The 25,254-nt window shown below is 43.2% G+C and overlaps 1 protein-coding gene across 1 annotated transcript in view; it reads left to right on the plus strand.

Annotated features, from left to right (window-relative positions):
* Nucleotides 1–25,254, plus strand: part of rras2 (RAS related 2) — a 35,990-nt gene that overhangs the window by 2,944 nt on the left and 7,792 nt on the right. Inside the window, exons 2-3 of the mRNA XM_075460046.1 lie at nucleotides 23,712–23,799; nucleotides 23,996–24,098. Coding sequence (XP_075316161.1) covers nucleotides 23,712–23,799; nucleotides 23,996–24,098 — 191 coding nt within the window. The remainder of the gene's footprint in view (nucleotides 1–23,711; nucleotides 23,800–23,995; nucleotides 24,099–25,254) is intronic.

Raw genomic sequence — 25,254 nt, forward strand, 5'->3', positions numbered from 1 at the left:
CGAGCGGGTCGTTGGATTCAGTGAGATGTGTTTTGCCAGAAATACATAAACGTACTCTGAAAATGTCATGAAGAACTTTTGCAGTATTACTCTTACTATTCGTACAATGAAATGTAAAACTTTTAATTATTCAAACCAGGTCTCATAGAACTACTTATCTAAATAAAACGGCACCATTCATGTATCAGGTACCATTCAGACTTGATACAGTTTCTAAATTGTTGCATTTGTTTCCACTAACCAGGAAACAGTACCTTAATGCCACATTGCCCTGTTCCTCTGCAACTATTTTATAGTATCAACTTTTTAACTTCTAATACTTGACCAAACATTAGCATAACGGATCTAATTGCAACGCCAAACACCAAAGAGAGAAGTTTTCTAGGTCAAATAGAAAAAGAGAGCCCATTAACACAAAAGGAAGTTTGTAGAATTTAAGGGAAAAAAGGTGTCAGCAAAGGTGCCGATACCACAAATTTAAAGCTTTTAGTGGTCTAAAAAGGAAGGAAGGCAATAAGTATGGCCACTAGTATTATGTGTGCCTTAATGCCTTCAGTACAGGCACACATAATTAAATATCCTTTGTGCAGAACTCGGTGACATGTAGTGCCAGTATTGTAGAGTATAACCAACTTCATCCTCCTCCTTCAAACGTCACAAACAAACATCAGCACGGTCTGACTCATGAGAAGGAAGTCCTATGCCGTCCGCAGACATGCATTGTAATGAAAACGTACCAATTCTTATTTTCACAGGTTTCCGCAAAAAAAAAAAAAAATCATATATAGGTTGCGACTTACTGGCAATAGGAAGATGTGTTTGTTAACCTGTCACTTTTATACATGGCTGACAGTGGTGACTCAGCCCCGCATTGGTGTGTGCTTGCATTGCTCCAGCTGGCATTGCGATTCAGCTAAGTGACGATGTTTTGTTCTGAGCCGTTGTTAGATAGTTCATTGTCTTTTTATATTCTGTGGTTAGTAACAGGCCTTTAAAAATACGCTAATTCAGGTGCTGTCCATAATGGCATTATCTGGTATCAGATTTAGTGTATTAGAATGTGGGGTGTTGGTTTTAAGTACACTCTAATTGGCCATGTTAATATTTCAGTATTGAAACTGTTTTGATCCCTCTGTTTTATCTAAAACAAAGCTATAATTTAGATCAGAAATACGTGAACATTCCTCACAGTTGTCTAATGCCAACTCTCAATACCTCTGTCTTCTTGGTTCTGTTGTCACATTTTAGTCACCTGAAAATCCTCAATGTGCAAGGAAAAACTCTATATGTAGTGGGATTTTTTTTGGAATCGGAGAATAAAAGATGATGTCGCTAGCAATACCAGAGTGGCAGGTCCCTGGAGCCTCTGTAATGCCAAACAGTTGACTCAAGTTGAAATAGCATCGGCATGACACAACATTGAGTCAGCTGACAAAATTGTTGAACACAGTGTGTTCTTTAATGTGACGCCCGTTAGGGAGGAAGCATCCCAAGTGAGGGAAAACATGACTCACACCGGCCATGTGAAGACTGCATGTGGGGTGGTGTGCACGTCTCTAGGTTTGTTTTTAACCCGGTAATAACAGCATATCAAAAAACCTGCTCTGTGTGCCCAAAGTAACCAAGAAAGCTGCTGACATGAGACGGCTCGGTAATGAGATGTTGGGGTGATCCCACTGCTGGCTGAAAAAGCAGGATGTTTGCATGCTCGCATACTTGCTACTACTAGTGTGGTGTCAGCCTTCGGCGATGGAGATTCACGCACGAGAGCAAAACATTCTGGCCGATCAAGTCCAGACAGATTAGAGGATTTTTGTGAACCTCAACGGGATTCGCAGCTAAAGCCCATTTGTTATCTCTTTTTTTTCTTTTTCTTTTTCCCCCTCTCACATACGCCCACTTTGCTCATATCGCACATATTTCCCTGCATGGCTTTGAGGTTAGTTGGAGCAGCGCTGCCAAAAGTTGCAGTTGAACAGAATAAACATGGATCAGAAGCGCAGCCTTCCATGGGCATGTGGAGACAGGCATTTGATAGAGGTGTTTGAATAAAATGTGAAGGGTGCAGTTTGGTGCGTGCTTCTCGGCAGCAGAGGCAGGTGGCGACACAAAGTGTTTGCAACATTCTTTGTAATTCCATTTGTACTCTAATGTGTCTTTATCCCCTTCAGTGTCTTCTTTGTGATATCAGGCAGGAGAAAGTGACGGTAAAGGTTGTGTGTGTGTGTGTGTGTGTGTGAGTGAGAGTAGGTGATGAGAGCACATCGTTTGTTTAGCCCTGTTGGAGGGTCACCTGTTGATTTCTCACAGAGCCGAAGCGCAGTGCAAATAAGCCCTTTGGCTGTTTTCACAACAAGCTTTCTAACGCCAGAGGGAAAGATGTACATTGTGATATGTAGATATGAATATCGTATTTGATTTTGCAGCAGCAACACGAGGGCCTCTTTAAATTGTGTGCCGTGTCAATTTACTGGAGTCATCCATTCGATTAAGCCAATCTGTATCAGTACCGCAAAGCTGTGTACCTGGTTTTTTATGACGGTTTCACTGAGGGGCAGCCATCGGTTCTCCTGGCTTTAAGACTCCAGTTCAGTTTCTGCGTCCAAATACGGGAGCGGCACTGAACGTTCATGACGGCTACCGTCCATCTCCGTTAAAACATCGTACCAGACAAAGAGGATGAGGAGTAGAAGAACAACGCGGGGGCTTATTATATCAGCAGGAGAATCCACACCTCTGCAACCTTTGTTGACCCCATCATGTGACCATGTACCCACAGCTTATCCGAAAGGTAACATGCGTGAGTCCCACGTTTGCAGAAACTATGTGCTCGACCTAATAAGTGTCAGATCATGATAACGTGTGAGTTCTGTACTCGCATAATCAGAAAATGTTTCATGTTAGTGACACTTAGAACAATGGTCTGCATGCAGTGAGCTCAGTACCACAAAGTTGTTCCGCCTCTCCCACCCTCTCCCCCTCATTTGACTCGTGCTGCTAAACTATTCACACCCCCTACGCACTAATGACTGTCCTACACACACACACACACACACACACACACACACACATACCCTGTGTGAGATATCAAAACTGAGTCCCACCTGCACAAGGCCTTTATTTTAGGAAAAGCAAATCACCTGCGCAGTTTATGTTTTGTTAAAAGAAGCAGAATTCTCTGTCTGTGAGACTTCATAGTAATACTGACGATTAGAAGCTAACTTTCCTGCATGGACGTTTGTCGTTTTCGTACGAAAAAACACTGTCGGAAGTGCCTGGATCATGGCAGCAGGCGGCTGTGGCTCAGTGGTTAGAGTCGGTCGTCCAATAACCGGAAGGTTGGTGGTTCGATTCCCACTCTCGCCACTCGGAAAAAAGATTGGTGGAACTGATAGCTGGAGGGGTGTCAGTCCACCTCCTTATCACGGCTGAGGTGCCCTTGAGCAAGGCACCGTACCCCCATGCTCCCCGGGCACCTTCTGGCTGCTTCATGGCTGCCCACCGCTCCAGGTTGGCATCTGTCTCCAATTGTGTGACCCTGTGCATGTGTGTCAAACAGGTGCCAACCTGGATGGGTTAAAAGCAGAGGACAAATTTCATGTGTACATATGTACGCATGACAATAAATCAAGAAAAGAAAAAAAAGAACAAGCGCTGACCTGTCAAAGATCGGCAGTAGGTGAGGCTTTATCCTTTTTACTTTGACAAAGAACTCTCCGTTAAATAAGAAAAGTCTCCTTATTTGGTCATTTTTTACCCTGTGATGCAGCTGTCTCTCTGTGTACACATTTCTCTTTGTCACCATGCAAATGCCTTCACTTCGTGCGTCTTTATTAGTCCGACTTCAGTGAACACTCACCGGCTAAAACTAAACCCGTGTATATTTCTGAATACACCTTGTGAGAGGAAGCAGGCATGAATCAAAGAAGCCCCGTGGTTTGGTTACTTAGCAGAACATGTAAAGACATGGTTATTTTTCTTGTTATTCAAATCTATGGTGTATGGTTTTTCTTTGACAGCCACGGGAGGTAAAGCTGTCAACATTGGCCGCAGTGAACATTGTTGCAGCAAGCTGCCAAACGGGGCTTTTTTAGCCTCGTCATAGCACATGGATGAACACGGTCCTGTTGCTGAGGTAATTTGCTCGAATCTGACAAAAATGCCTTTGCAGAATGCCATTGGAATGCTCATAGAAAAAGGGAGTTGGCGATCTGTGAAGATACTCCTGCCGATTTTGGAAAGCTCAAAGAGACTTAGCAGGTCATCCCCTTTCCTGGAAGCTGATGTAAAGCTAATAACTATGCAGGGAGGAGCAGGCAAAAGGTAATCTGCAGGGTTTGGACGATTTGGCCAAAATATCATTCTCCCCACGTTCTCCTGTGCGATCTTCACTGACAGTAGTTCCGACGTTTACTATCGATCGGCGTCTGAGCCAAATGTTTACAGAGAGCCACCGCAGTTGAGCAGCCTTTCTCCATGAAGCGTGAAGGGCATTCACCGGATTCAAGATGAATGCACCTTCGCATAGAAGAAGATCACGTCATCGCCTAAGAAAACCCTGTCGATGGGTTTTTAAATCCTCTTTCATCCTCTGATTTAAAAATATATATATAAATAATAAATAATTGTTTGAATGTTTAATCAGGAAGTGACGATTCGTGTCTCCGCCACTGTTCTGTTTTCTGTTTGTTAAATGGCTCACATCTCCAACATGTGTAGCACGTCCAATGACGCGATATCATCTTAACGACCTGTCATGTTTTTTTGCTCGGATCAAGAGGGGAAACGTGAGGACAGTGCTGTTATTCATCTCCTGAGAACGGGATCTGTACAGTTTCATATTTAAAGGACACACAGATGAATAGATCACATGCCGGATCAACGCTTTCGTTGCAAGCAAAAGCTGAATCTGGATTATTCTGCATATATCTGTGATTGAACACAAATCCATTGTCGGTTACGATATGCAACATGCCGTGTGAGATTCGGTGGCCTTCACGTGCAGACTAAATTTGACTCTGATCCACAGTCACACACCCTTCTTTACTCGTACAGCTGAACAATGGACAGCACTCGCCCACTTTTGTAAGCGCTTCCTCATTCGTTATGCTTCTTCTGTATATCGGTGATAAAAATGTGTTTGCTGTGGATTAGTTCTGTGTTTTCTTCATCCAAATGACGGCATCACTTGTGCTGTGGTTTTTGAAGAATTGCATTTCATCAGATAACTATTTGCACAGTAATTTCCTCGCTCGGTTAAAGAAGTATATGTAAGGGGTGAATACACTCTGCCAGTGAAGACGAATGTCAGTAATAACCAGAATTCATCACCCAAACACAGCTGACTCATTTGTTGCCTTGAATGCAGCAAAAGTGAATCAGTGCGAGGGGCCATTGCGGAAGAGCTTGAGTTCACCATCCCCGGTATTAAAGCTTATATCTAAACAATACACTGTATATAGGGTGACGAGATAGAAGAACTGTTGCGAGTTGGACTGAAAGAAATCTTGGTGGCCCAGCTGGCTTATATACATTTCTCCATTTTATGTGAGTTTCCTTCTGGATGCAAGCGAAGCGACTTAGAAAACTATAGCATTACTTTAAACCTACATCTCAACCGCTACAGTGATAGTAAGAATGAGCTTTCAAAGTGTGCTGCATGTCAATTTGGGGCAAATCTGCTGCTTTTATTTTTCTTCTTCAATTTTTACTTCACAGGATAATTAGTTGTTTTAAATGAGGACATTACATCTCGATAACTAATCAGTCAGTATAATCCAGGCATTATACATTTCAAGGAAAGGTATCAGCCTCACTGATCAGTTCTTAAACCAATAATAGAGAGAAGGTATGAAGTGAGTACTAATTTAACAGCCAGACAGCAGCTGGGGAGCATACGCATAAAGGTAACATGCAGATTCGAAAATCTCTTTAATGTCTCCTGTGTAGGATGAAGATGTTAAATCAGAAGTGTTCACATTCAGTATTTACTCATGGGTTGATTAAATGGAGTAGTACTCGTGTTTGGAAAATAGCCCAGTTCAGAACTGTTAAGTTATTGAAGTTAGGGATCTGAACTTTGTCTCACAATTTGATTTGATTTGATTTGATTTGATTTGATTACACTCCACCTGTTAGTTGAATTAATCTACAGATGCATGAAGATGCATCTCAATTTGTTAAGACATCAAGTTATCACAACATTGCTCTAAACTACTTTTTTTTTTTTTTTTTTGTAATTCACGAATACACAAAGATCAGTTATAAACCCCTTTTTTTATTTAGTGTTTTCAATGATCAGTTAACTGTTTTTTTAATAGAAAAAGCTGCATCTTTTCAGTACCGCAAATCAGTCGTAACGCCCACTCGATTGGGTTTCTTCACAGGGTTCTTTACTAGAACTGTGGGCTGCAGAGTGCAGGTATTTCCGTCTTTGTAAAGTTTGTGGTCGGAGCTTCGACTCCGACCACAAACTCTGACAAAATGTCTTCAAAATGGGGCGAAGCGGTTCCCTGCAGCTTACTAACTTTGTACATCCTTAGCTTTGAAAGTTGCACCAGATTTGGTGATTATTTTTCAGTGTTCCTTCTTTGCCCGCTTTGTCAGGGTGAAAACAGCTAGGTCCTAATATTAGTTGCATCACCAAAATAGTTCCTTATTAGAAGGCAGTCTTTATCCACCTCTTGCATTTTATCTATCCGTGCTTTCTAATACCATAAAATCCAAAATGTGCCAAGATGTCTGCTTTAAAAACACTTTGAGCTTTCTTTCTTTCTTTTTTTTTTGTCACTCACTGCTGAGCTTTTCCTTCCTTTGTCATGTCACCCAAAATATCACAGCAACTTTAGCATTACACAGTAACGGACTGGGACTAAAAAACAGCCCTGGACTTTGACTCGGCCCGGCCCACAACAATCGGTGTGCTGTGAAACTCAACAACGCCTGGTGCAGGTGTCTCAATACTTAAATCATGGCTCATGATATTATACCATCCAAATTATATCAATACCAATGATGTTGACTAAATGTTGAGTTAAGAGCATAGTATTCCGGTTCATTTTGAAGAAATGAAGGTCTCATCATACAGTCCCTGTGGCTGAACCAATACAGAACAGGTATCTAAAGCACACAACACATGCGTGTCATCCTCGGCCCTCGATCTATGCTCAACCTGAATAAACAAATGATGAAATAGATTTTTTTTTTTTAAAGGTTTTATGTATCCTATCGATTATAACAGCACATATAATCTATTCCGTGCCACCCAACTTAAAATTATTTTATTATTTAATAATCTTAATTTATGCAGTTGGCTAATTAATTTTACCGCACACATAATAACTTTAAAAAGTCAAAGCACAACAGTCCCTGTCAGTCTGGTATTACTGTTAATGTTTCTTAATATTACGGCTGTATGTCGCATTTTACGGGTAAAATGTTTAAAGTTTATCTGTTTTAACTACTATAATCATTATTTAATTCCATTTTTATGCACTACTGAGCAACACAAACTGGTTATAGATGAAAAAAATATATAGCAACTTGAATAACATCTGCTAACATCAGCCCTACCAAGTAACACTCTTTCTTCTCTCTCATGTTCCAAACTTAGGCTACGGCTACACGAAAACGTTTTTCACTGTAAACGATACTTTTGCTTATCGTTTGGCTGTCGCGGCCACACGGAGCCGGCGTTCCCACTACCCCAAAACGATAGTTTTTGAGAACGGGTTCCAGAGTGGGAAGATTTGAAAACGGGTCGTTTCGTTTCCATTGTTACAGCGAAAAAGGATTCGTTTCTGCGTCATAGCCACATGGCTAACGCAGTGACGTATACACATACGTCAGTGACCAGAACAAAAAGCGGCTTCCATTCAAAATCCGGAAGAAGAAGACAACACAACAAGGACAGACAGCGATCATCATGGACCCCACAACATTGATAGCAGCACTCCTGCAGACACTGCCAACTACAGCGGCGTTGTTGAAGGAACAACGTGAGCTTCGCGCTGGTAGAAGTAGGGGCGTACACGCATGCGCATTGCTTCTTCTATTGTTCTGGTGTAACCGGTGGGGGTGGCTTACAGCGCACCTAGAGGTGTTTCGTGTGTACTGCATCGTTTTTCATCGTTTTCGTCTGGACCTGTCTTTACAGCAGCGTTGCCGTATGGCCGCAATAATTTTCGTACCCGTTTTCAAAAAACCCTCGTTTCGTTTTCGTGTAGCCGTAGCCTTACTTGCGCTGTATCGTTTGTGGAACCAGCTCATCTCTCTGTCCCTCGTCATCACATTGCCCCACTCACTTCTTAGCTGCTAAAATTGACATAAACTTGTGCTGTATTGCTGCTGCTGAACATTTCAGTAAATTTTTTATTTCCTCCCCTTGTCAGCCCCACCCTTTTCTTTACATTTTTTACCAGTGTTATCCATATTTGATATGTTGGCTTTGCTACTACGTTCTTCTTCTTCTTCTGCTCCTTCTTCTTCTTCAGACTCGGATGATGTTCCGTCACCGCATCCATGCAGAATCTGTCACAACAGGTGCACTTTAAAACGGAGAATTGCCTCTTATTGTGACGGCCGCTGCTCTCTTGGCCTGCGTCTTTTGAAGCCGGTGGTGAAAGTATTCTGCTGTTTTTAAACTCGACCATGCGGCACGCCGTTTATCAGTCTCCCTGTGACACTAAAATGTGTCACAAAAAGTCTTATTTGCTTCGGGGTTGTCGGCCGACCTCTGGTACACACTTCTTAGTCCACTCACAAGAGCGTGCTCAGAAATGTGAATGGAATCTCTCCTCATCTTTTACAGCTGGCAAACTTCTAGCCCTCAAGCTGAAAGGTTTTGGAAAAGGGTTACGTAGGAATTGTCTCGGGTATTGTGTGTTTACCCCTTTAAAGCTGCTAAATGAATTCCAGTGAGAGCTGACATTTAAGCCGCATGTACATGTTTGTACTTCCCTTCCACTGTTGTGCTGTGCTGTTAGGGCTTTATTTAAGCCTGTAGGTGATGAATGTGCAGCAGGAGGTTGGACGCCAGTCATTTGAAATCAGCTAATGTTGGCAGCCATGGACCTGAACTCAGTTGACATTTGTCACAAACCGCTGCTTGATGGAAGCTGCTTTCAGCTTTGCTTCAGGTTTCCCCCTCAAAGCCGTGTTTCCTTAAAATACAATTGTTTGCTCAGAAAACAGGGGGGTGGGGGGGGGGTGTGACCACTGAGAACCTGCATGCAGCCTCATAACAAGTTTGTATTGACTACAGAAAGCTGTGTGTGTGTGTGTGTATGTGTGTGTGTGTGTTTTTTTTTGTCGCCGTCAATGTATCTCAATATTTAGTTTGTTCATTTTCTGATTAGATTCAACTGACGTATGCGTTTGTGTTCCTTGTTTGCACGAGTATTTGAAAAACTTTAGGTGTTTTTTTTTTTTTTATGTTTTTCTAATTTGTTTTTTTTATGTTTTTCTAATTTAACCAAATGGATTATTTTTACTCAGTCAATTGTCGTGCGCATCTTGTTTCTCGTTGATGAATAGAAGAATGTGGATGATTGTCTTGCTGTTTTTGTTAAAAAAAAACAAAAAACAAAAGAAAGAAAGAAAAACGCTATTTTTAAATGTCTTTCAGTTGCACATGTATTGTAAAACCACTGTGCAATTTAGTAGATCTTGTCTCTCGAAACTAAATATTCTGTGAGGCGTACGAGGAACATTTAGGTGTATTTGAACCTGTCCTTTTGCCCTTTTAGTAAATCCTCGATACCCCCCGCCCCCCCCCCCTCCCGTTTTCCGGTCACTGCATCTGACATAGTCAGACGGACAGAGAGGACAGTGAGTTCCTCTGTGTTTTTTTATGCTATTGTTCTGTATTCACACATCTGTGTGTTTCAGAATAACCGGTCACAGTATCGGGTCTCGTATCTCGGTCATACAACAACTCTGGCTATGGGAAACTGCTGTCATGCTGTCTGCTTATTTTAGCAGCCAACTCCCAGCATCTCCCAACATCGAGCCTTGCAAATCAATGTCACTGGTGTGAGCCTTTTGAATATACCAAGTGGTTCAGAAGAGACGCCTTAATGCGACTTAGTCAATAGGTAACGATTAAAGGGGGTTCCTTTTCAAACGTCTGTGCTCGCTGCTGATGCTGAGCTCTGAACTGCCTGCCAGGCAGCTGGCAGACATTTTGGCACGCCTCATGCAGGCGGTGTCCAGAAGCCTGCGGGGCACCTGCTCTCCATCGGGGTGGGGGATTGGGAGGGGGGGCTTGGAATGAGACAGCCCCCTTAAACAGGTGACCACATAGCCATACGCCGCTGTCCAAATGTGAGCATGACAATGGCCAAGTGGGGCCAACAAATGAGCGTCTGGACGTTTCTCTCCCTCTGCCGGGACACCAGATAGCTTTCAGAGAGGCTGCTCGGTGTGCAGCAGGTACATGTGTCAATGCACTCTCTGGGATATTTGGTCCAGTCGGGGACGCAGCTGTTGTGTGACTGTTGCAATGATCTAACAGCAACTGCATGCGACTCTGTCCGCGGCAACAGTTGGCATCGGCCGACCCGAAGTGGAATTGTAAATTGGCACACGCCAGTGCACACTGAGTCAACAGCTGCCGAAAAACTGTGTTTGGTTTGTCTAACCAAAACATATCCCCCCTCACAGCCAGGCCTCTGTAGATGTTAGTTAATGCACGTGAAGCTCAGGCCTCTACACATACGCACACGCACGCACACACACACACACACACACACACACACACACACACACACACACACACACACAGACACTTGCTTGGTTAATAAGCAAGAGAGCTGTTTCTGCTTTTTAATAGTGGTAGCAATTTAAAGTTCCACCTTAAACTGCACTGCGCGGTTTACACCATGCAGCTTGTCATTGTGACATGCAGCATGCAACATGTCATTGTTGATTATGATACCAGACATATGATGGTGACCAGACAGGCCTGGAAGGAGTGAAGATGGTGTGCATTAGGACTTGTTTATGAGGAATCGCCCGCTGTAGTAATAAAATTTCCTGCCCGTGTTGTGGAACTGCTTGCGTTAAAAGCACACAGCAGTAATGCTGCCGTGCCTGCCGTGATGCCAGTGAGTGGCCCCATTTCCTTTGACATATCAGCCCATGCTAAGAATTATGGTCTGCAGCAGAGAACAAGAGTGCAGAAAAACGCACTCTGCGGCTGCACTGGAGGAGAGACGGGGAGACGATGAATCCATCTGTTGTCGAGTTTAATCGTGTAGAAGACGGGATGGAAACAATGATTTCTTTTTTTTTTTTTCAAAGCGAGTAGCAGAAGTAAAAATGTTTGTTTTGGTGTCAGATGTCAAGTTAGGAGGTTGGTTCCGTTTTGTGTTTAGTTGGAAATGATTTATCTCCTAATTGGCAAACAAACTCTGGATTCGCTCGCTGTTCTTTCTTCTCAGAGCTGATCAGCATCCCATTATGCGGTCAGTCATACGGTTTTCCCAAAAACCAGAGACAGTGAGCCACACTTCATTGAATGACTTTGTGTAGTTTTTTTTCCCCCCCTCAGTTCACACAGTAGTTCCTCTGTCCACAGAGCCACTGCGGTAGTTGGTGTCCTCTCAGTAAGTCGTCATCACAGTACTGCTTTGTTCGGGAGAGCCTGTGCACTGCTACTTTTGTACAAAGACAAGCAGGGGAAGAAGAACTGAATAAAGCCCGGAATGAACCAAAAAACATGAGCAAACACAATGCTGTCTGACACTCGCTTTTATCCTAGGCTCTCTGTCTGCTGTTTGCTGTATCCAGTTAGTATTTTTACTCTTATACGATGTTCACATATTATAATACTTTGTCATCTTTCTCCTGAGACAATCATGTTTACGCCTCATCACATAGGACTAGGTTTTCCCATCTCCATGCACACACACATAAATAAATAAAAGGATTTGATGAAGAAATAAATGAGCATAAAAACAAGTGAACAAATAAGTGATAAACAACAGGGAAGTAGAGAAAACTGCATTGATCAGTGCAGGGAAAGACGACGCTGGTGATGTCACATGATACGCTGAAGGCTTTTGGTCATTTTCTGTTTAATCAGTTTGTGAGAGAAGTATTTACTCAGCCTTCCACTTAGAATTCAACAAAATGTGCTTATGAGATGAAGATAAAGAACCAACTGTGACCGGTTCAGAGCAAACGGGCGGCTTTGAGCTCAGTGGTCTGGTGGAGAGAGAAAAAAAGGCCTTTTAATCGGCAGCTCTTTGATTTCTCGCCTTTGAGCAGGTTCAAAAGTGTCCAGAGTCCACACATTGATATTTAACAGTGTGATTGAAGTTTTAATGCCAGGGAGGTGGGAGAGGGGGCAGGGGGTTGACTGTCCCAGGAGTTGGCCTCCTTGGTGGGGCATTTATCCGGCGCTTTATTCTCTGCACGAGTGCTGTCCCCAACTCTTCAGGCCCGAGAGCCAACCAGGCCATCCAGCTGCATTCTGTATGTATCCTGTTATGGCATTGCACAATGATATGCTCAACGTTAGCTGTAATAAAGCCAAGGTGCGTTCACTTGTGCATGGATGGCGGAAGCTTCAGTGAGACGCTCATTTATTTGAGAGAAATTTTAAGATGTTTTACTCCTGCTTACTCACCGGTACAAGTCCATTCCCCCAATACACATCTTTAATCAAATCTGACTTTCTTTTATTGCGTTGACAGACCGCGTGCACGTAAAGTCCTTTTCCCAATGAAAATGAGCCCTTTGAGTACTTTGACGCTTGTTAATCTCTGCTGTTTCCAAGCAAAAATGCTACCACGCTCTGCCTTTTTGCTCCATGAATGAAACCATTCGCCGGCTGTCCTTATCATAAATGCTGTGTTCACCATTTTAACCTCCAGGGAACAGCACGGTCACTGTTGTGAAATTTGAGGTGATCATATTTCATACATATATTTGCTGCTAATAATTAAACAGCCTCTGTTCATTATTAATGTGGATAAAACAGTGTCGGGTACCCAGGGGATTTTCAAACATGCCATGATGATTAGGCGACCATGATCACGACTGTTAATATTATTTTAATTGCTATTACCCGATTTAATTATTTGCGGCAGGTCAGGTAATTTACACAGCACTTGTAACACTTAACATGTACAGGAGTGCAACTGAGTCATTCACTGAAGCAGATCTAGCAGCAGTAGTGTTCTACTGCTTCAAACTTTCTTTTGTGGCCCTTTTTCAGTCACAATTTCTGAAAACTATTTGCATGAGAACAGCTTATTTCGGGAATTCGGCTGTATTGATGAACACTTTTTGCGTTGCTGATGCAAACAGATGGGACTCAGGGGCATGTGCGGAGCGCCGAGGCTTAGTGGTCTAGCTGGGCGTGTACACAGAGGAATGACTTGATCCCTGACTGTGTTGTCTGGGTGTGTTAGCCTGGTTTTGAAGAAGCTTGACTTTTTGTAAGATTTTGGTCAAACTAATGTGTTAACATGCATTTAAGAATTCAGGGTTTGGTTGGACTAACACAAGAATTCCATACATTTTTTTGAGTTAGATGTAACCTGCCACAAAAACTAGGTTGGAGAACCTGTACTGAATCCAAGCACGATACCACTGGGAGTGGTGAGCACCATCTACTGTAGGTTACACAGCACACCATGATATCACCATGGGCGATATATACTCTGACACTTGTTAAAGAAAGGCAGAATTTGCTCGCAGCTCGTTTGCACATCTTTCGAAGCAGCTTCGCCCATTTTTCAGCAGTAGAGCGAGCGCAGTGTGGATTTAAAATGGGTTATCACAATGTTCTGTATACATGCAGTGCAAAGACTGCAAAATACGCAGGAGTCAGGTGTGATCAGAAAGAATCAGTCTGCTGCTCTGTCCAAACTTCGTCTACTTCGTGTAGAATACAGAAATGGGGAAAAAGGCAGAATCGTGTGTGACAAGCGATCTCATGGATGTGAGTTTGCCTGCCAGTTGCCTAAAAGTCCAAAGATAACAAGCTTGTTCTTTATTGATGTGCAAGACGAGATGAAAGAATCATTTTTTTCTTCACAGTATTGACCTTTCTCTATTTCTATCCATTATCTTTGTTGCCTACAAAATAAAACCCCCCACAAATAATTCTATCCAGACTTTAGAGTGGCAGGTTCTCAATTTCTAGTAAGTTAATTCATCCTGGATGGATGCGGGTTTTCTGCCAAGAGTTTGTCTGGGGGAGCAGTTTCACTGCTCTGTGAGCATTTAAAGACAACACAATGATTAAAGGAAAAGACTATTGATCGGCCGCGCATTAGAAGGGAGCAGGTTTATAGGAGTGACGTGCACGGGTTCATTTAATTTGGCATGAAGTTAAAGGCTGCATTTTAACTGTTAACCTTCAGTGAGAGTGCTCTTACGGAGGATGCATCGTTCAGCTTTACAACGTTGAGAGTTTTGAGGAGTTTCTGTGATTGTTTTTACGCACTTCTCAGCAGCAGCAGCAGCGAGGCTTGTCTTCAATCCTTCCCAGCTCTAACCAAATGCTCCTCGGTGGCCCTTCGAGGCAGCGGACGCATTGTGCGCTTTCTTTCTCTCCATGTGTATTAGGCATTGAATAAGTGACCTTTCTGGTTTGTATGAGCTCATGGGAAAAGTGGGTGTTTCCACAGGAAGTCAATGCCTTTCCCTCCCCCTCTTTTTCTCTTGCGCTCCCTCTCCGTGGAGCCTACAGTCTCCCTCCCCCTCAAACCTCTCATTCCGCCTTCCCCCCCCATTTTCTCACTTCACGTACTCTTAGGTGCTTGACGAAACAATGCTCCGTGCACAGACTTCTGTACCGCTCGTGTGAAACTTTGCGAGGGGACAAGCAGCGCGAAGACACCAAGGAGCGGATCCTCGCCTCCCATCTGTTTAACATTCAACCCCGATGGTGGCTGTTTGATTCCAGACAGCTGCTCCTAGTCCGACCCCAGAGGTGCAACAAAAGTTACACTTGTGCTGTCAAACTTCTCTTTTCTTAGAGCATTAACCCCATGCTTCACCGTTAAATAGTTCCCTCCATTGTCCATTTTATTTAAAAAATTTACAACAACGTAAAATGTATCATTTGGTGTTGTTGTGCTGTCAGAAATGTCGCGTGCCGTCTCTGTCTAGCTTAAGGTGCGACTTGGCAGGCTCCAGGCTGTCTGGCACGCAGTTTGTGTCCTTAATTGAAATTGCTGCACTTGGCTCTGGCCCACTGAGCATGTCTTACATATGGCACGTTTCACCTGTCAACCGGAGGGCAAACAACCCGCCCCACCCATCGCCTTGTGTGGCTGCCACCCCTGTCCTGCTCTTCGCTGCCGACGCCTCCATACGTAAAGCACTTTGTAATGTTGCCCTGGAACCACCAGCGAGGGGCCCGTGTAGTGACGCAAGCTCAACACTCAGAATCGTCTTCCTATGCGTTGTCTTGACTTTCTTGGCTTAATTAAGGTTAGATAGAAGTAAAAACATAAAAACATATAAGGGCACAAATTTTGGTGATGAAGGCCAATTACCCCCCCCCCCCCCCACACACACACAAAAATAATAAACTTGCTCAGACAGCATGAGTGCCGACAACGTGCTGTCTGTCGGTTCATTCAACAAAACGCACGTAACCAAACGGCTCGTTTCCATTCAAAGAGATTTATATATTTTTTATCATCTTGCAGGCGTCAAAGTCTGCTCCAGTTGCGCTTGACTGTTGCACCGAGCGGTGCGCTCTGAGACCGGGAGCTGGCGAAAGAAAGTGCATCATATGCCTGAGGTCCTCCACCATTTCAATCATCAAACTGTGTTTCACACCTGCATGTTGTCGGGGAACATGTGGTTTGCTGGGGCGGGGAGAATGAAGAGGTTGGGGAATATTTAAAATCTGCATATGCTGCCAGAATTTCCCCCAGAATAATGCATTTTTAATGCTATTCAATCTACATTTTCCCTTTTAATTAAAGAATGACTCCGGGTGATGATTTTTCAAGTTGAGGTCTGCGTATTTTCTGGGGGGCCACTGGGCCATATGTGGGGAAGGTAATTAACTCCCAACTGCGTTGAGGACTATTTGTATTAGCTCAGCATTCCCTCTCATTATGACAGTGTAGGAGGCAGGCTCACTGTTTGCTATACAGCTCTCAGAAATCTCCGTTTTTATCCACGTGGCTGCTGAACCTGGGCTTTTTGTGTTCTGTGTAGATGATAATGGTATTGCTGGGAGATAGAGAGGCAGCTCTAACTAAGAAGGTATAGGATAACTGACAGAGATGGAAAAGTGTCTATATTTAGTGTTAGTGAAGCTGTTTGTGCGGAGAGGAAGTGGGTGCATAGTGCAAAGCATGATTTTGATTACACGCCTACACATATCACTTGTTCTTGCTTTCCCTGAGGCTGGCAACCAGCAGTTGTAAGGATTTATTGCTTTGCATTGGGGCTTGTTGTGAAACAGACCCCCGATCAGCTGCTTTGACATCTGATTTTTATGCCAACGCTGAAACACACCCACATGCTGATTTGATGCTATTTTTGTGATTCACGTAGCCACAAGATTAATGCATTCGCACATTTTATCTTCAAATGCATTACTGATGGAAAGGCACTGCAAAAGAAAAGCACAACATGGCATTTTGTGGCTCGTTTTTTTTTTTTTTCAGGGTGTCTTTTAGATCTGAAACGGTGAATTGGAGAGTTTTATAGGTGTTCTCTTATTTAGGTCGCTTGTCATTCGGAAACGTTTCCTGGTTTCAGTCAGTCAGATGTGAATGTTTGTTGGCTTTTTGTGTGCACATTTTGGATTCATTTATTTGTTTTGTGTTGCGTAATGAACTCTTGTTTTGAGCAAAATAATAAGAACGAGCGCTATCGAGACAAAATGGGCTTTGGGAAACTGTGATAGGTATTTATTCATTACTTCCTGGAATATATGTAAACCTCCAGTCATCAAACACGATTAAACACGATTAGTCACGGTGTGACAGAGTGACAGGTTTGGACTTTGGTAGGTAGGCGTGGTAGGGAAACATGTCATCTGTGACATCACTGCCACCCGAGGGCTCCGCTGGGCCAGCTGCCCACTGCAGAGGTGGAGTTTCCTTCCTGCAAAACTGATCGGGGCTGAGAGTGGCCTGACCTACCTTACCGACATCTAAACTGCAATGCAGCTCGGCTCCACACACTGTTCTCTCATTGTTTTCTGTCGCTCTCTGGCCTCGCACAAGAATCCACACATTTTGCTCTTTGTACCGTGTCTCGGCAACATTTGAACTCATTTTCTTTTAAGTAATCAGATTCAGACACTTTGGTTTGATGGTTTCCATTAACGTGACTTCAACTTGACTTTTCCTGTTGCCGAGTGGGGGGGTGGGGGGTGGGGGGGGGCAGATATGTGTGTAATCTTCTACAGCTCGAAAATGCCCAAAACCCCGGTGATGTCGCCATCGGTCTAATGATTGCTTAAGTGGTTTTGTTTTGGATTTTACACAGAATTCTTAGAGTGAAACCACAGTGGTTACATAAGGTATTAGACTGAAAGTTGGCTCAATTTGAATAGTAATTCCCCTCTGCTTCATAACGTCGGTGCGGAACAATTCTTTTTTTTTTTTGTGACTTGTTCTCAGTGCTTTCTCCACAAAGCAGTCATACACAAACACTGTGGACGACCGAAACTGACACAATCCAAAATGATTGCAAAAATATACAAATAGCTAAACAATCATGTCGATGGGATAAAAATGCTACCATAATGAAGTAACAAAATGATTTAGGCAAAAACAATTGAATAGAGGGTGAAACAGATCAATTTTCTGCTTTATTGTGAAGCTGCATTGGTTTAAGATTGTTTAAATGTTGCTATTCATTTATTTTGCCACCTATTTGATTAATTTTAATTGGAATATGTTTAATTTAATTAGCTGTTATTCCTGTATTTGTTTCTGTATTATTTTCCTTTTCATTGTCTTGATCTATTTATTCCCTCAAAAGGATTTATTTCTTTATTATGTTTTGATTTCACCATACAGTTTTTTAATTTTTTTTATTAAACTTTTTAAATGTATCTCATTTATAGATGTTGTTACTTCTCTGGCATTTCCCCTTTTCATTTTCTCCCCCCCATTTCTCATTCCCATGTTTTCTTGTCTCTGTTATTACATTCCTGTTTACATTATTTACATTATTACATTAGCATCTCAGCCTCAGAGTTAAGCCTGGTTTATAGTCGGTAACGCAAGACGCAACGCAAGACGCAAGCCGCAACGCAAGCCCTTGCGCGGTTGCAAGCGCCTCCTTGCGTGCTTGCGTGTGTCACCTCAATTTTCTAAACTTCACGCAAGACGCAAGCGCAAGCCACTGGCTGTGGTCGAAACCGCCTACTACTTGATCAATCTGACAGGATGCAGAGCGTTTACATACAGTGCACTTCACTCCTGCCCGAGCCAGCCAGCCTGAAAAGCTGATTTCCCTTAAGCTATACGCTAAACTCTGTAAATATATAACTTTAGCAACATTTGAAACATTTTCAGGCGAGAAAGTAGTCATTTAGACCCCCAAGGTGTTGAAAATCTGACAAAATACCGGCTATTTACAAGAAGAAGAAGAAGCATGAATCTATGGAAGAGAGACTTGCCAAAGAGCTCCTGGCGGTGAATTTCCTTTCATCGTAGTAGACTTGTCATTGAAAAAACCCGCTACTCCACCTACTGTCCTGGCGGTGAATCGCCACGCAGCACACGCAACCGCCGACAAAGCAAAATGAAGTATAAATGTCTCGAGCCATTAACACAAGCGCAAGCGCAAGGGCAGTTAAAAGAAGTATAACTCAGCCTTCAGTCTTTCAGACTGTCACAAGCTCAGCTTCTCACCTATTGGTTGACTGTCAGGCTGCACAGAACAAGTTTCAGAAGATGGTTCCTGAAACCAAAATCGGCAAAAAAAAGATGGTACTTCTGGTACCAAAGCTGGTACAGGTGACTTGTTAATTAAAAGAGCGAGCGACAGCTTGTGCTCGCTGAGTCACTCAGGCCATTGTTCTGACTGTAAGTTAAACTAGCCAATGTCACTGTTAGCCTTAATCACTTCCGGTCTCCACGGCAGTGGCGGCTCCTCCATAGGGGCGATTTGTGCGACGCACTACCAAACACGGAGTTTTTTTTTTTTTTTAATCTAGTTGCTAAGGTGGGACTGATCTGCTGTAGGCAAACTGGTTGTATATGTCATTGTCCAATCAGATTAAGGTCGCGCCTGGTGTTGCTACGCCCATTTTGTGCGATTTCTGTCAGGGTCGAATTTGCACCAGGAAGCTCCCATTGACATGAATGGGACCTCGGTTTTTTTCAAAAATCCTGCTCCCAATGCATTTTCTATGAGGGTTTATGTGCTCGCACAAACGACGCACAACGTGCTTTCGTCATATGTCTGTTGCGCGGGACCATGAACATTCTACTTGTTGTTGTAACATTGTGGTTTTCAATAAAGAAAAAAAAAAAAAAAAAACATTCTATGAAGAAGATGGCAAGTGTCGAGTGCAACAATACGTTAGTGTTTCTGACAGAAGTACCCTTTAGTCGTCGTACTAATGTGGAGAAGGAAGTTTGGAAGAATTTTGCAGGATTTTCGGGCTCGCCTTGCGAGGCAAAGATGAAACCCAGGGCTCCACCAACCCTGCTATTTTTCCAGGTAGTATTTGATGTAGCTAAATAACTTACCCTTTTGTGCTCAATCATTGACTTGTAATGATTTAAATCTTTTATATAATGTTGACAATGATAGCAGAATGTATAATGACACATTCATTGTTAATGGTGCAGTATTATATTTAAAAAAGAGAAAAATCTCACATAAGTAAGCTGCACTTAACCATGTTTGACAACTGGTTATACTTTTCTAAGTCATATTTTCCAAAACTTCAATAAACACTTGACTTGGATTTATATGTTGTCATTTTAATTACATTCTTTAGAATGAAAATTGAATGAATCTTATCATTAAGAGCTTATGTGTTTACTTATTTCATAGAATCCTGGAACAATATGAGGAAAATAAATAAATAATGATTAAGGTGTAATATTAACTGATTGGCAAATTATGCAAAAAATAATAAAAAATTATTTAAAATTATTACAATAAATTATGCTACCTAGACAAATATACCTCAGTCCTATGGACTTTTATGGTACTTATGGACATAACGGGGGAAATTGCAGTCACTTTGGTTATTTGGAAGACCAAATAACCCCTCGACTCTGCGTTGTGTTTATTTAAGGAAGACAAGGAGTTTCTGGACGATTGGACATTTTATTTCCTGTGTGGGAGCATAACAGGTTTGCATCAGTGCAATCGGTTCAGCTTCGCACAGCACACTCTGATGCAGCTTTCACAGACTGGAAATTGCACTACCTAAAAAAAATGTCAGGAGCCGCCACTGCTCCACGGCCGTGTTGTGAGACAGGTCTCCCATGATATGATGATGGAAATGTAAAAAGAAGAAAGTAAATGGACCTGAGGAAATAAAAAGGGGAAGAACAGAGAAGTAAATGCACCTTTAGGTGAAATTAATTGAAAAAACTGAATTTCAAAAGAAAACCACGGTGAAACCAAAATAAATAAAGAAACAAATAATTTTGAGGGAATAAATAGATCAATACGATATGAAGGAAAATAATACAAAAATGAATACATTATCATCATATAAACTTAACTATTTAGCCATTTATGTATTTTTGTAGTTATTTCAGACAATTGAATCCGTAAATATATTATCAGTCATAAAGTAACATTCTACAATCAAAGGTTGTTTTGTTCCAGCACAGTGTTTTCAGTCAGTGATCTGGTCGCTCTTCCGCACCCATACAGCTGATGTATTTTGTTTGAGGTGTGCATCGGGTGGAGTCATGGCCCAGAATAAGGATTTATAGGTCATTTTACTGGACACGACTCAGACTGGTTTATATCCCGTAGGTTACTGGTAGGCCTCCTGAGTCATGTTGCACTTCCACACCGAGCCCGTCACTGCCCAGCTGAAATCCGGCCAGGCTGGACTGCGGCCCTGTTAGTGCTGGCTCTGGTGCTGCTGGCACTGCAGAACAGCCTCATCTATCACGGGGAAAAGGCAATCGGCTCGGCCAAAGCAGGGCCGGGCAGCTACGCTACCCGTGCACGTGGAGGGAGGGGAGGAGTAGTCGGAGGGAGTGTGGTGCTCACTGTGGCTGCCCGGTGTTGACAGAGAAGGGGTTGAAGGAGAAAACCGAGGTCACATGCCGAAGCTACTGCTCGGCCAGTGGTGGTGGTGGGGGGTGTGCGAAGGGAGGGGATGGGAAACGCAGGCATTTTTCCCCTCTCTTTCCATTTCTGTCTTGTCGGACGAAGGCATGCTGGCAGTGCAGCGAAGGGCGTTCGAGGATGCAGAGTAATGCTGATGAATTATTGAACAGCGGTTAGTGGATGTGACACAGGCAGGCGTACTTACATGCAGACAGTGAGAGTGTGAGGACGATATTCCCTTCATCTGCTGCAACGGCATCGAGCTGCGGGTGTGTGTGTGTGTGTGTGTGTGTGTGTGTGTGTGTGTGTGTGTGGGGGGGGGGTCTGTATCCTATAGATGTTATAGACAACTAATTAGAAATAAAAACATCCTCATACCCGAAGATGAGCTTGACTAACGCCGAAGCTTTAAAGGCCAAGACTGTTTCGAATTTACTACGTCTGTGCGTGAATATTACCGAAAGCATCATCAGATTAAGACCTTGAACTTACGACATGACAGAAAAGGGACAGTTAAGCAACCCACATAAAATATTACCTATTTTTTGTTTCGTGCCATTCATTTTGACGCATATTTATGACAAAAGAAAAATGAGCAAACCTCCTGGATTTGCAGTTCATTTAAAGTGAGATTAGAGTTGAACGTTTAAAGCCTGTGATGGAAATGGTGGTAACAAAAATCCGATTCATCACAGGTTTGATGAACAAAATAAGCATTTTGAGGACCTCAGAAATACAGCTGTAGGTGCTGATCAGAATGCAAAAGGGTACAGAACCATCTCTAAAGACTTTCAACGGAATTGCAGGAGCTTCCTTACTTCTGCTCTCACATTGGTGTCTGTTCACCATCAGGAGTTATTAGCAGGGCGATGAGGGGAAAAAACACCGCTGTCCATCTGCTGTCTGCCAAAGTTCACGTGGACAGCCGTCAGAAAAATGTTAACATTTGATAAAATGTTGATCGATGAGACCAAAATAGGACTTTTGGATTTAAATGACAGGAGAGAAAACAACGTGACGCCAACGCTTCAGAACTTTATCCCATCTTTTAGACATGGTGGTGGTAGGGTCACGATTAGGGCTTGTTTCCTGTGTCTCGGCTGTGTGCTGATGGGGCAATGACTCCCGAATGAACAGCAAACAATTCGAAAGGAAAATAAAGAAGTTGAGGAATGACCGAGTCAGTTTTAATCCCAAAGCCGCAGGAATGTTGTGGAAGGACCCGAACGAGTTCACCTATAACCAAAAAATGAAGGGAATGATCAAGGTTCTCAAACTTTGAAGCGCCGTTGTATTCAATAGTTAAGCAAATCGGATGATGAACACATTTCTTAAATGAGCTCATTTGGACAATTATACAGCGGGGAGTGAGAAAGCTTTTTCACTTGTCTTTTAAGAAGACTGTAATGCTGATAAAGCTCTAATAATGTGTCACTTGTCACAAATTTGCTTTGATTGTTTGGATTATACCACAATCTGATCTGATCTGGAGCGCATGACTGTAAAAGTTTAGTTTGGCTCGTCGTAAGAGCGACTGTGAAACTTGTCTGGATTTTATGTTCTTGCGATCGCTCTGTGTCTTAGGGTGTTGGTTTGACATTCTCCGAGCACTCCCCTCAGCTGTCACCACTTAACAAGTCTCTGATGGGAGCAAGAACAACAAAACATGGGAAAAATGTAGAAAATGCATGACTCCTCCTCCTCCTCCCAACTCCCCGGCCCCACCCTTCCAGCTTAGGGTTACTTAAGAGACCAGATACTTGCCCTGGAATTAGAGAATCAAAGCATTCAGTAGTAAGTGGTGTGTGTCTGTTGTAACTGGGGAAGCATATTGTAAATATGTTACTAGCTCGAAAACCCAAGCAGTGGTTATTGTGTGGGGGGAATATTTACTTCACATTTTCTGTGCAAGTGTCTGCAGACAGTGGTGTTTACCTCCTGTCTGCAGAATGCCAGTAAAGGTGGAGGTCAGTGAGGCCGTCTGTGCTGTTTTAACCCAAAACACAAGAACAGAGTGCCTGTTTATTCCCATATCTCTCCATTTAGAGGCCATCCTTGCAGATACCCATGCGCAGTACTTAGTCATTTGAAGAGACATTAGTTGAAATGACGGCTAAATAAAATCCATTCAGGAAACTAAAAGCCTTGAAGAGCTGTGAAAGGCCTGGCGAGCTCCAGGAAGGCCTCGCACGGCAAACTTTTTGTCGTCTAACCGGCAGCTTTGCTCTAAAGTCGGCCCATTCTCTGACAGTATAGAGCAGCAAAGTGTGTTGTTTCCCCAGAGGTGTGCACTGCAAATATTAGCAGTGGCACGATGCGATGACGACACAGCTTTTGTATGAGTTGATTCTGTACCCCATACACGTTCACAACTTTGGGATCTATTTTCTGAAAATGAATAAACCGGCTTCCCTGAAATATTCACACTGCTCTTTTTGTCTCCCGTTCTGCCTCCCTTACAGTCCTACTTTGTCACTGACTATGACCCCACAATTGAAGACTCCTATACCAAGCAGTGTGTGATCGACGAGAGGGCGGCCAGGCTTGATAGTGAGTGCACACTGCACAAAGAACACGACCGGAGTAAACACAAACACAGTGACAACACACGTGGTTTAGTTTGGCGTTTTTGCTGCATTATATCGCTCCCGTAGAGCCGATTTCAAAAAGTGTGTTCTGCTGCAAGTTATTCTCTGTGTGTGTGTGCTTGTGTGTTTGTGTCAACGCACGTGCTCTTGCTGTGTAGTCCTCGACACGGCTGGACAGGAAGAGTTCGGAGCCATGAGAGAACAATACATGAGGACAGGGGAGGGCTTCCTGCTCGTCTTCTCAGTCACCGACAGAGGAAGGTAGGTGACAGTTTTCATCATGTGGAAACACACGGCCACGAACACACACACTTGTATGTCTCTCTCTCTCTCTCTCTCTCTCTCTCTTTTTTTTTTCTTTGCACAGCCCTGTTTACTGTAGCACACCCTCCATCTGCTCTCCTCAGCCTCTGACTCTACTAAAACCATAAATCTTGCATCGGCGCTCTCACTTGTTGCCTCCTGCACTTCCGGACCTTGCTGTTGTTCTTGTTTTCATTTGCTTTTGTTCTCAACACTTCCTCCCTTGCCCTGCTCTCTTTCATCCACCGATTACCTTACCTTGCCGTACCTTGCTATTCAAAGCCCACGTTGTACTTAAGCGCCTGCACCCGCGGCAAGTACAGAGATCTTTAGGTAGATGTAGCACTTAAGAGACAAGAATTTTCTAGTTTCTAAACCCTTCGTGGGGCAGACTTTTTGAAGTCGGTGTGTTAGTACCGACGACATGTATGTATACAGTGACAACACTGCGGGGCACAGTTATTTAACCTCTTAAACTCCACTCAGTCACCCGACGAGTCAAACTCATGCGGTGCAGCTCGCGCAACATTAGTTTAAACCGCTTTAAAGTCGGGTAGCAAATGAAAAGGAAAGAAAAATATCCCTTTGAAACTCGTGGTTGATCTGATGGCACCTGTGGTAGCCATGGTAACAGGAAGTGGATTTAGTGTGAAAGAATACTTTCTTTTAACTGCTGCTTGTCTTGCATATGCAACAGATGCGTGACTGGTGTGTTTGTTTATGCCAGTACCGTGTACGCTGAGGTAGCGTTAATGAAGCGAAAAGCATGAACAGTCAACAATGTGGCTGTCGTCAGTTAGATTAAATACCTGCCGACGCGGTTTTCCTGTGAATCCCTCCTGCTGATGAGCGTAATCACAGAAGTTGCAGGCTATGGTTAAGGTGGTACAGTGGGGGTTGATTAAATGATCATTAACTAGATGAAGTTGGGGGGGGGGGGGAGATTATTTTCATAAATTTTTTTGTTTTACTTCTCCAGCACGTATCCGGGCTTAAGTCACCTTTTGAACATTTGCTGTTTTTTGTAGCGTCTGCCCATCCTCCGCGTCGCTGTGTCGCTGCCCAGCAGTGCAGTGAGCTGCATTCCCTCGTCTCCACCCGCAACCCCCTCCCA

This window comes from Odontesthes bonariensis, chromosome 1, assembly GCF_027942865.1.
Source record: "Odontesthes bonariensis isolate fOdoBon6 chromosome 1, fOdoBon6.hap1, whole genome shotgun sequence".
Taxonomy (NCBI): domain Eukaryota; kingdom Metazoa; phylum Chordata; class Actinopteri; order Atheriniformes; family Atherinopsidae; genus Odontesthes; species Odontesthes bonariensis.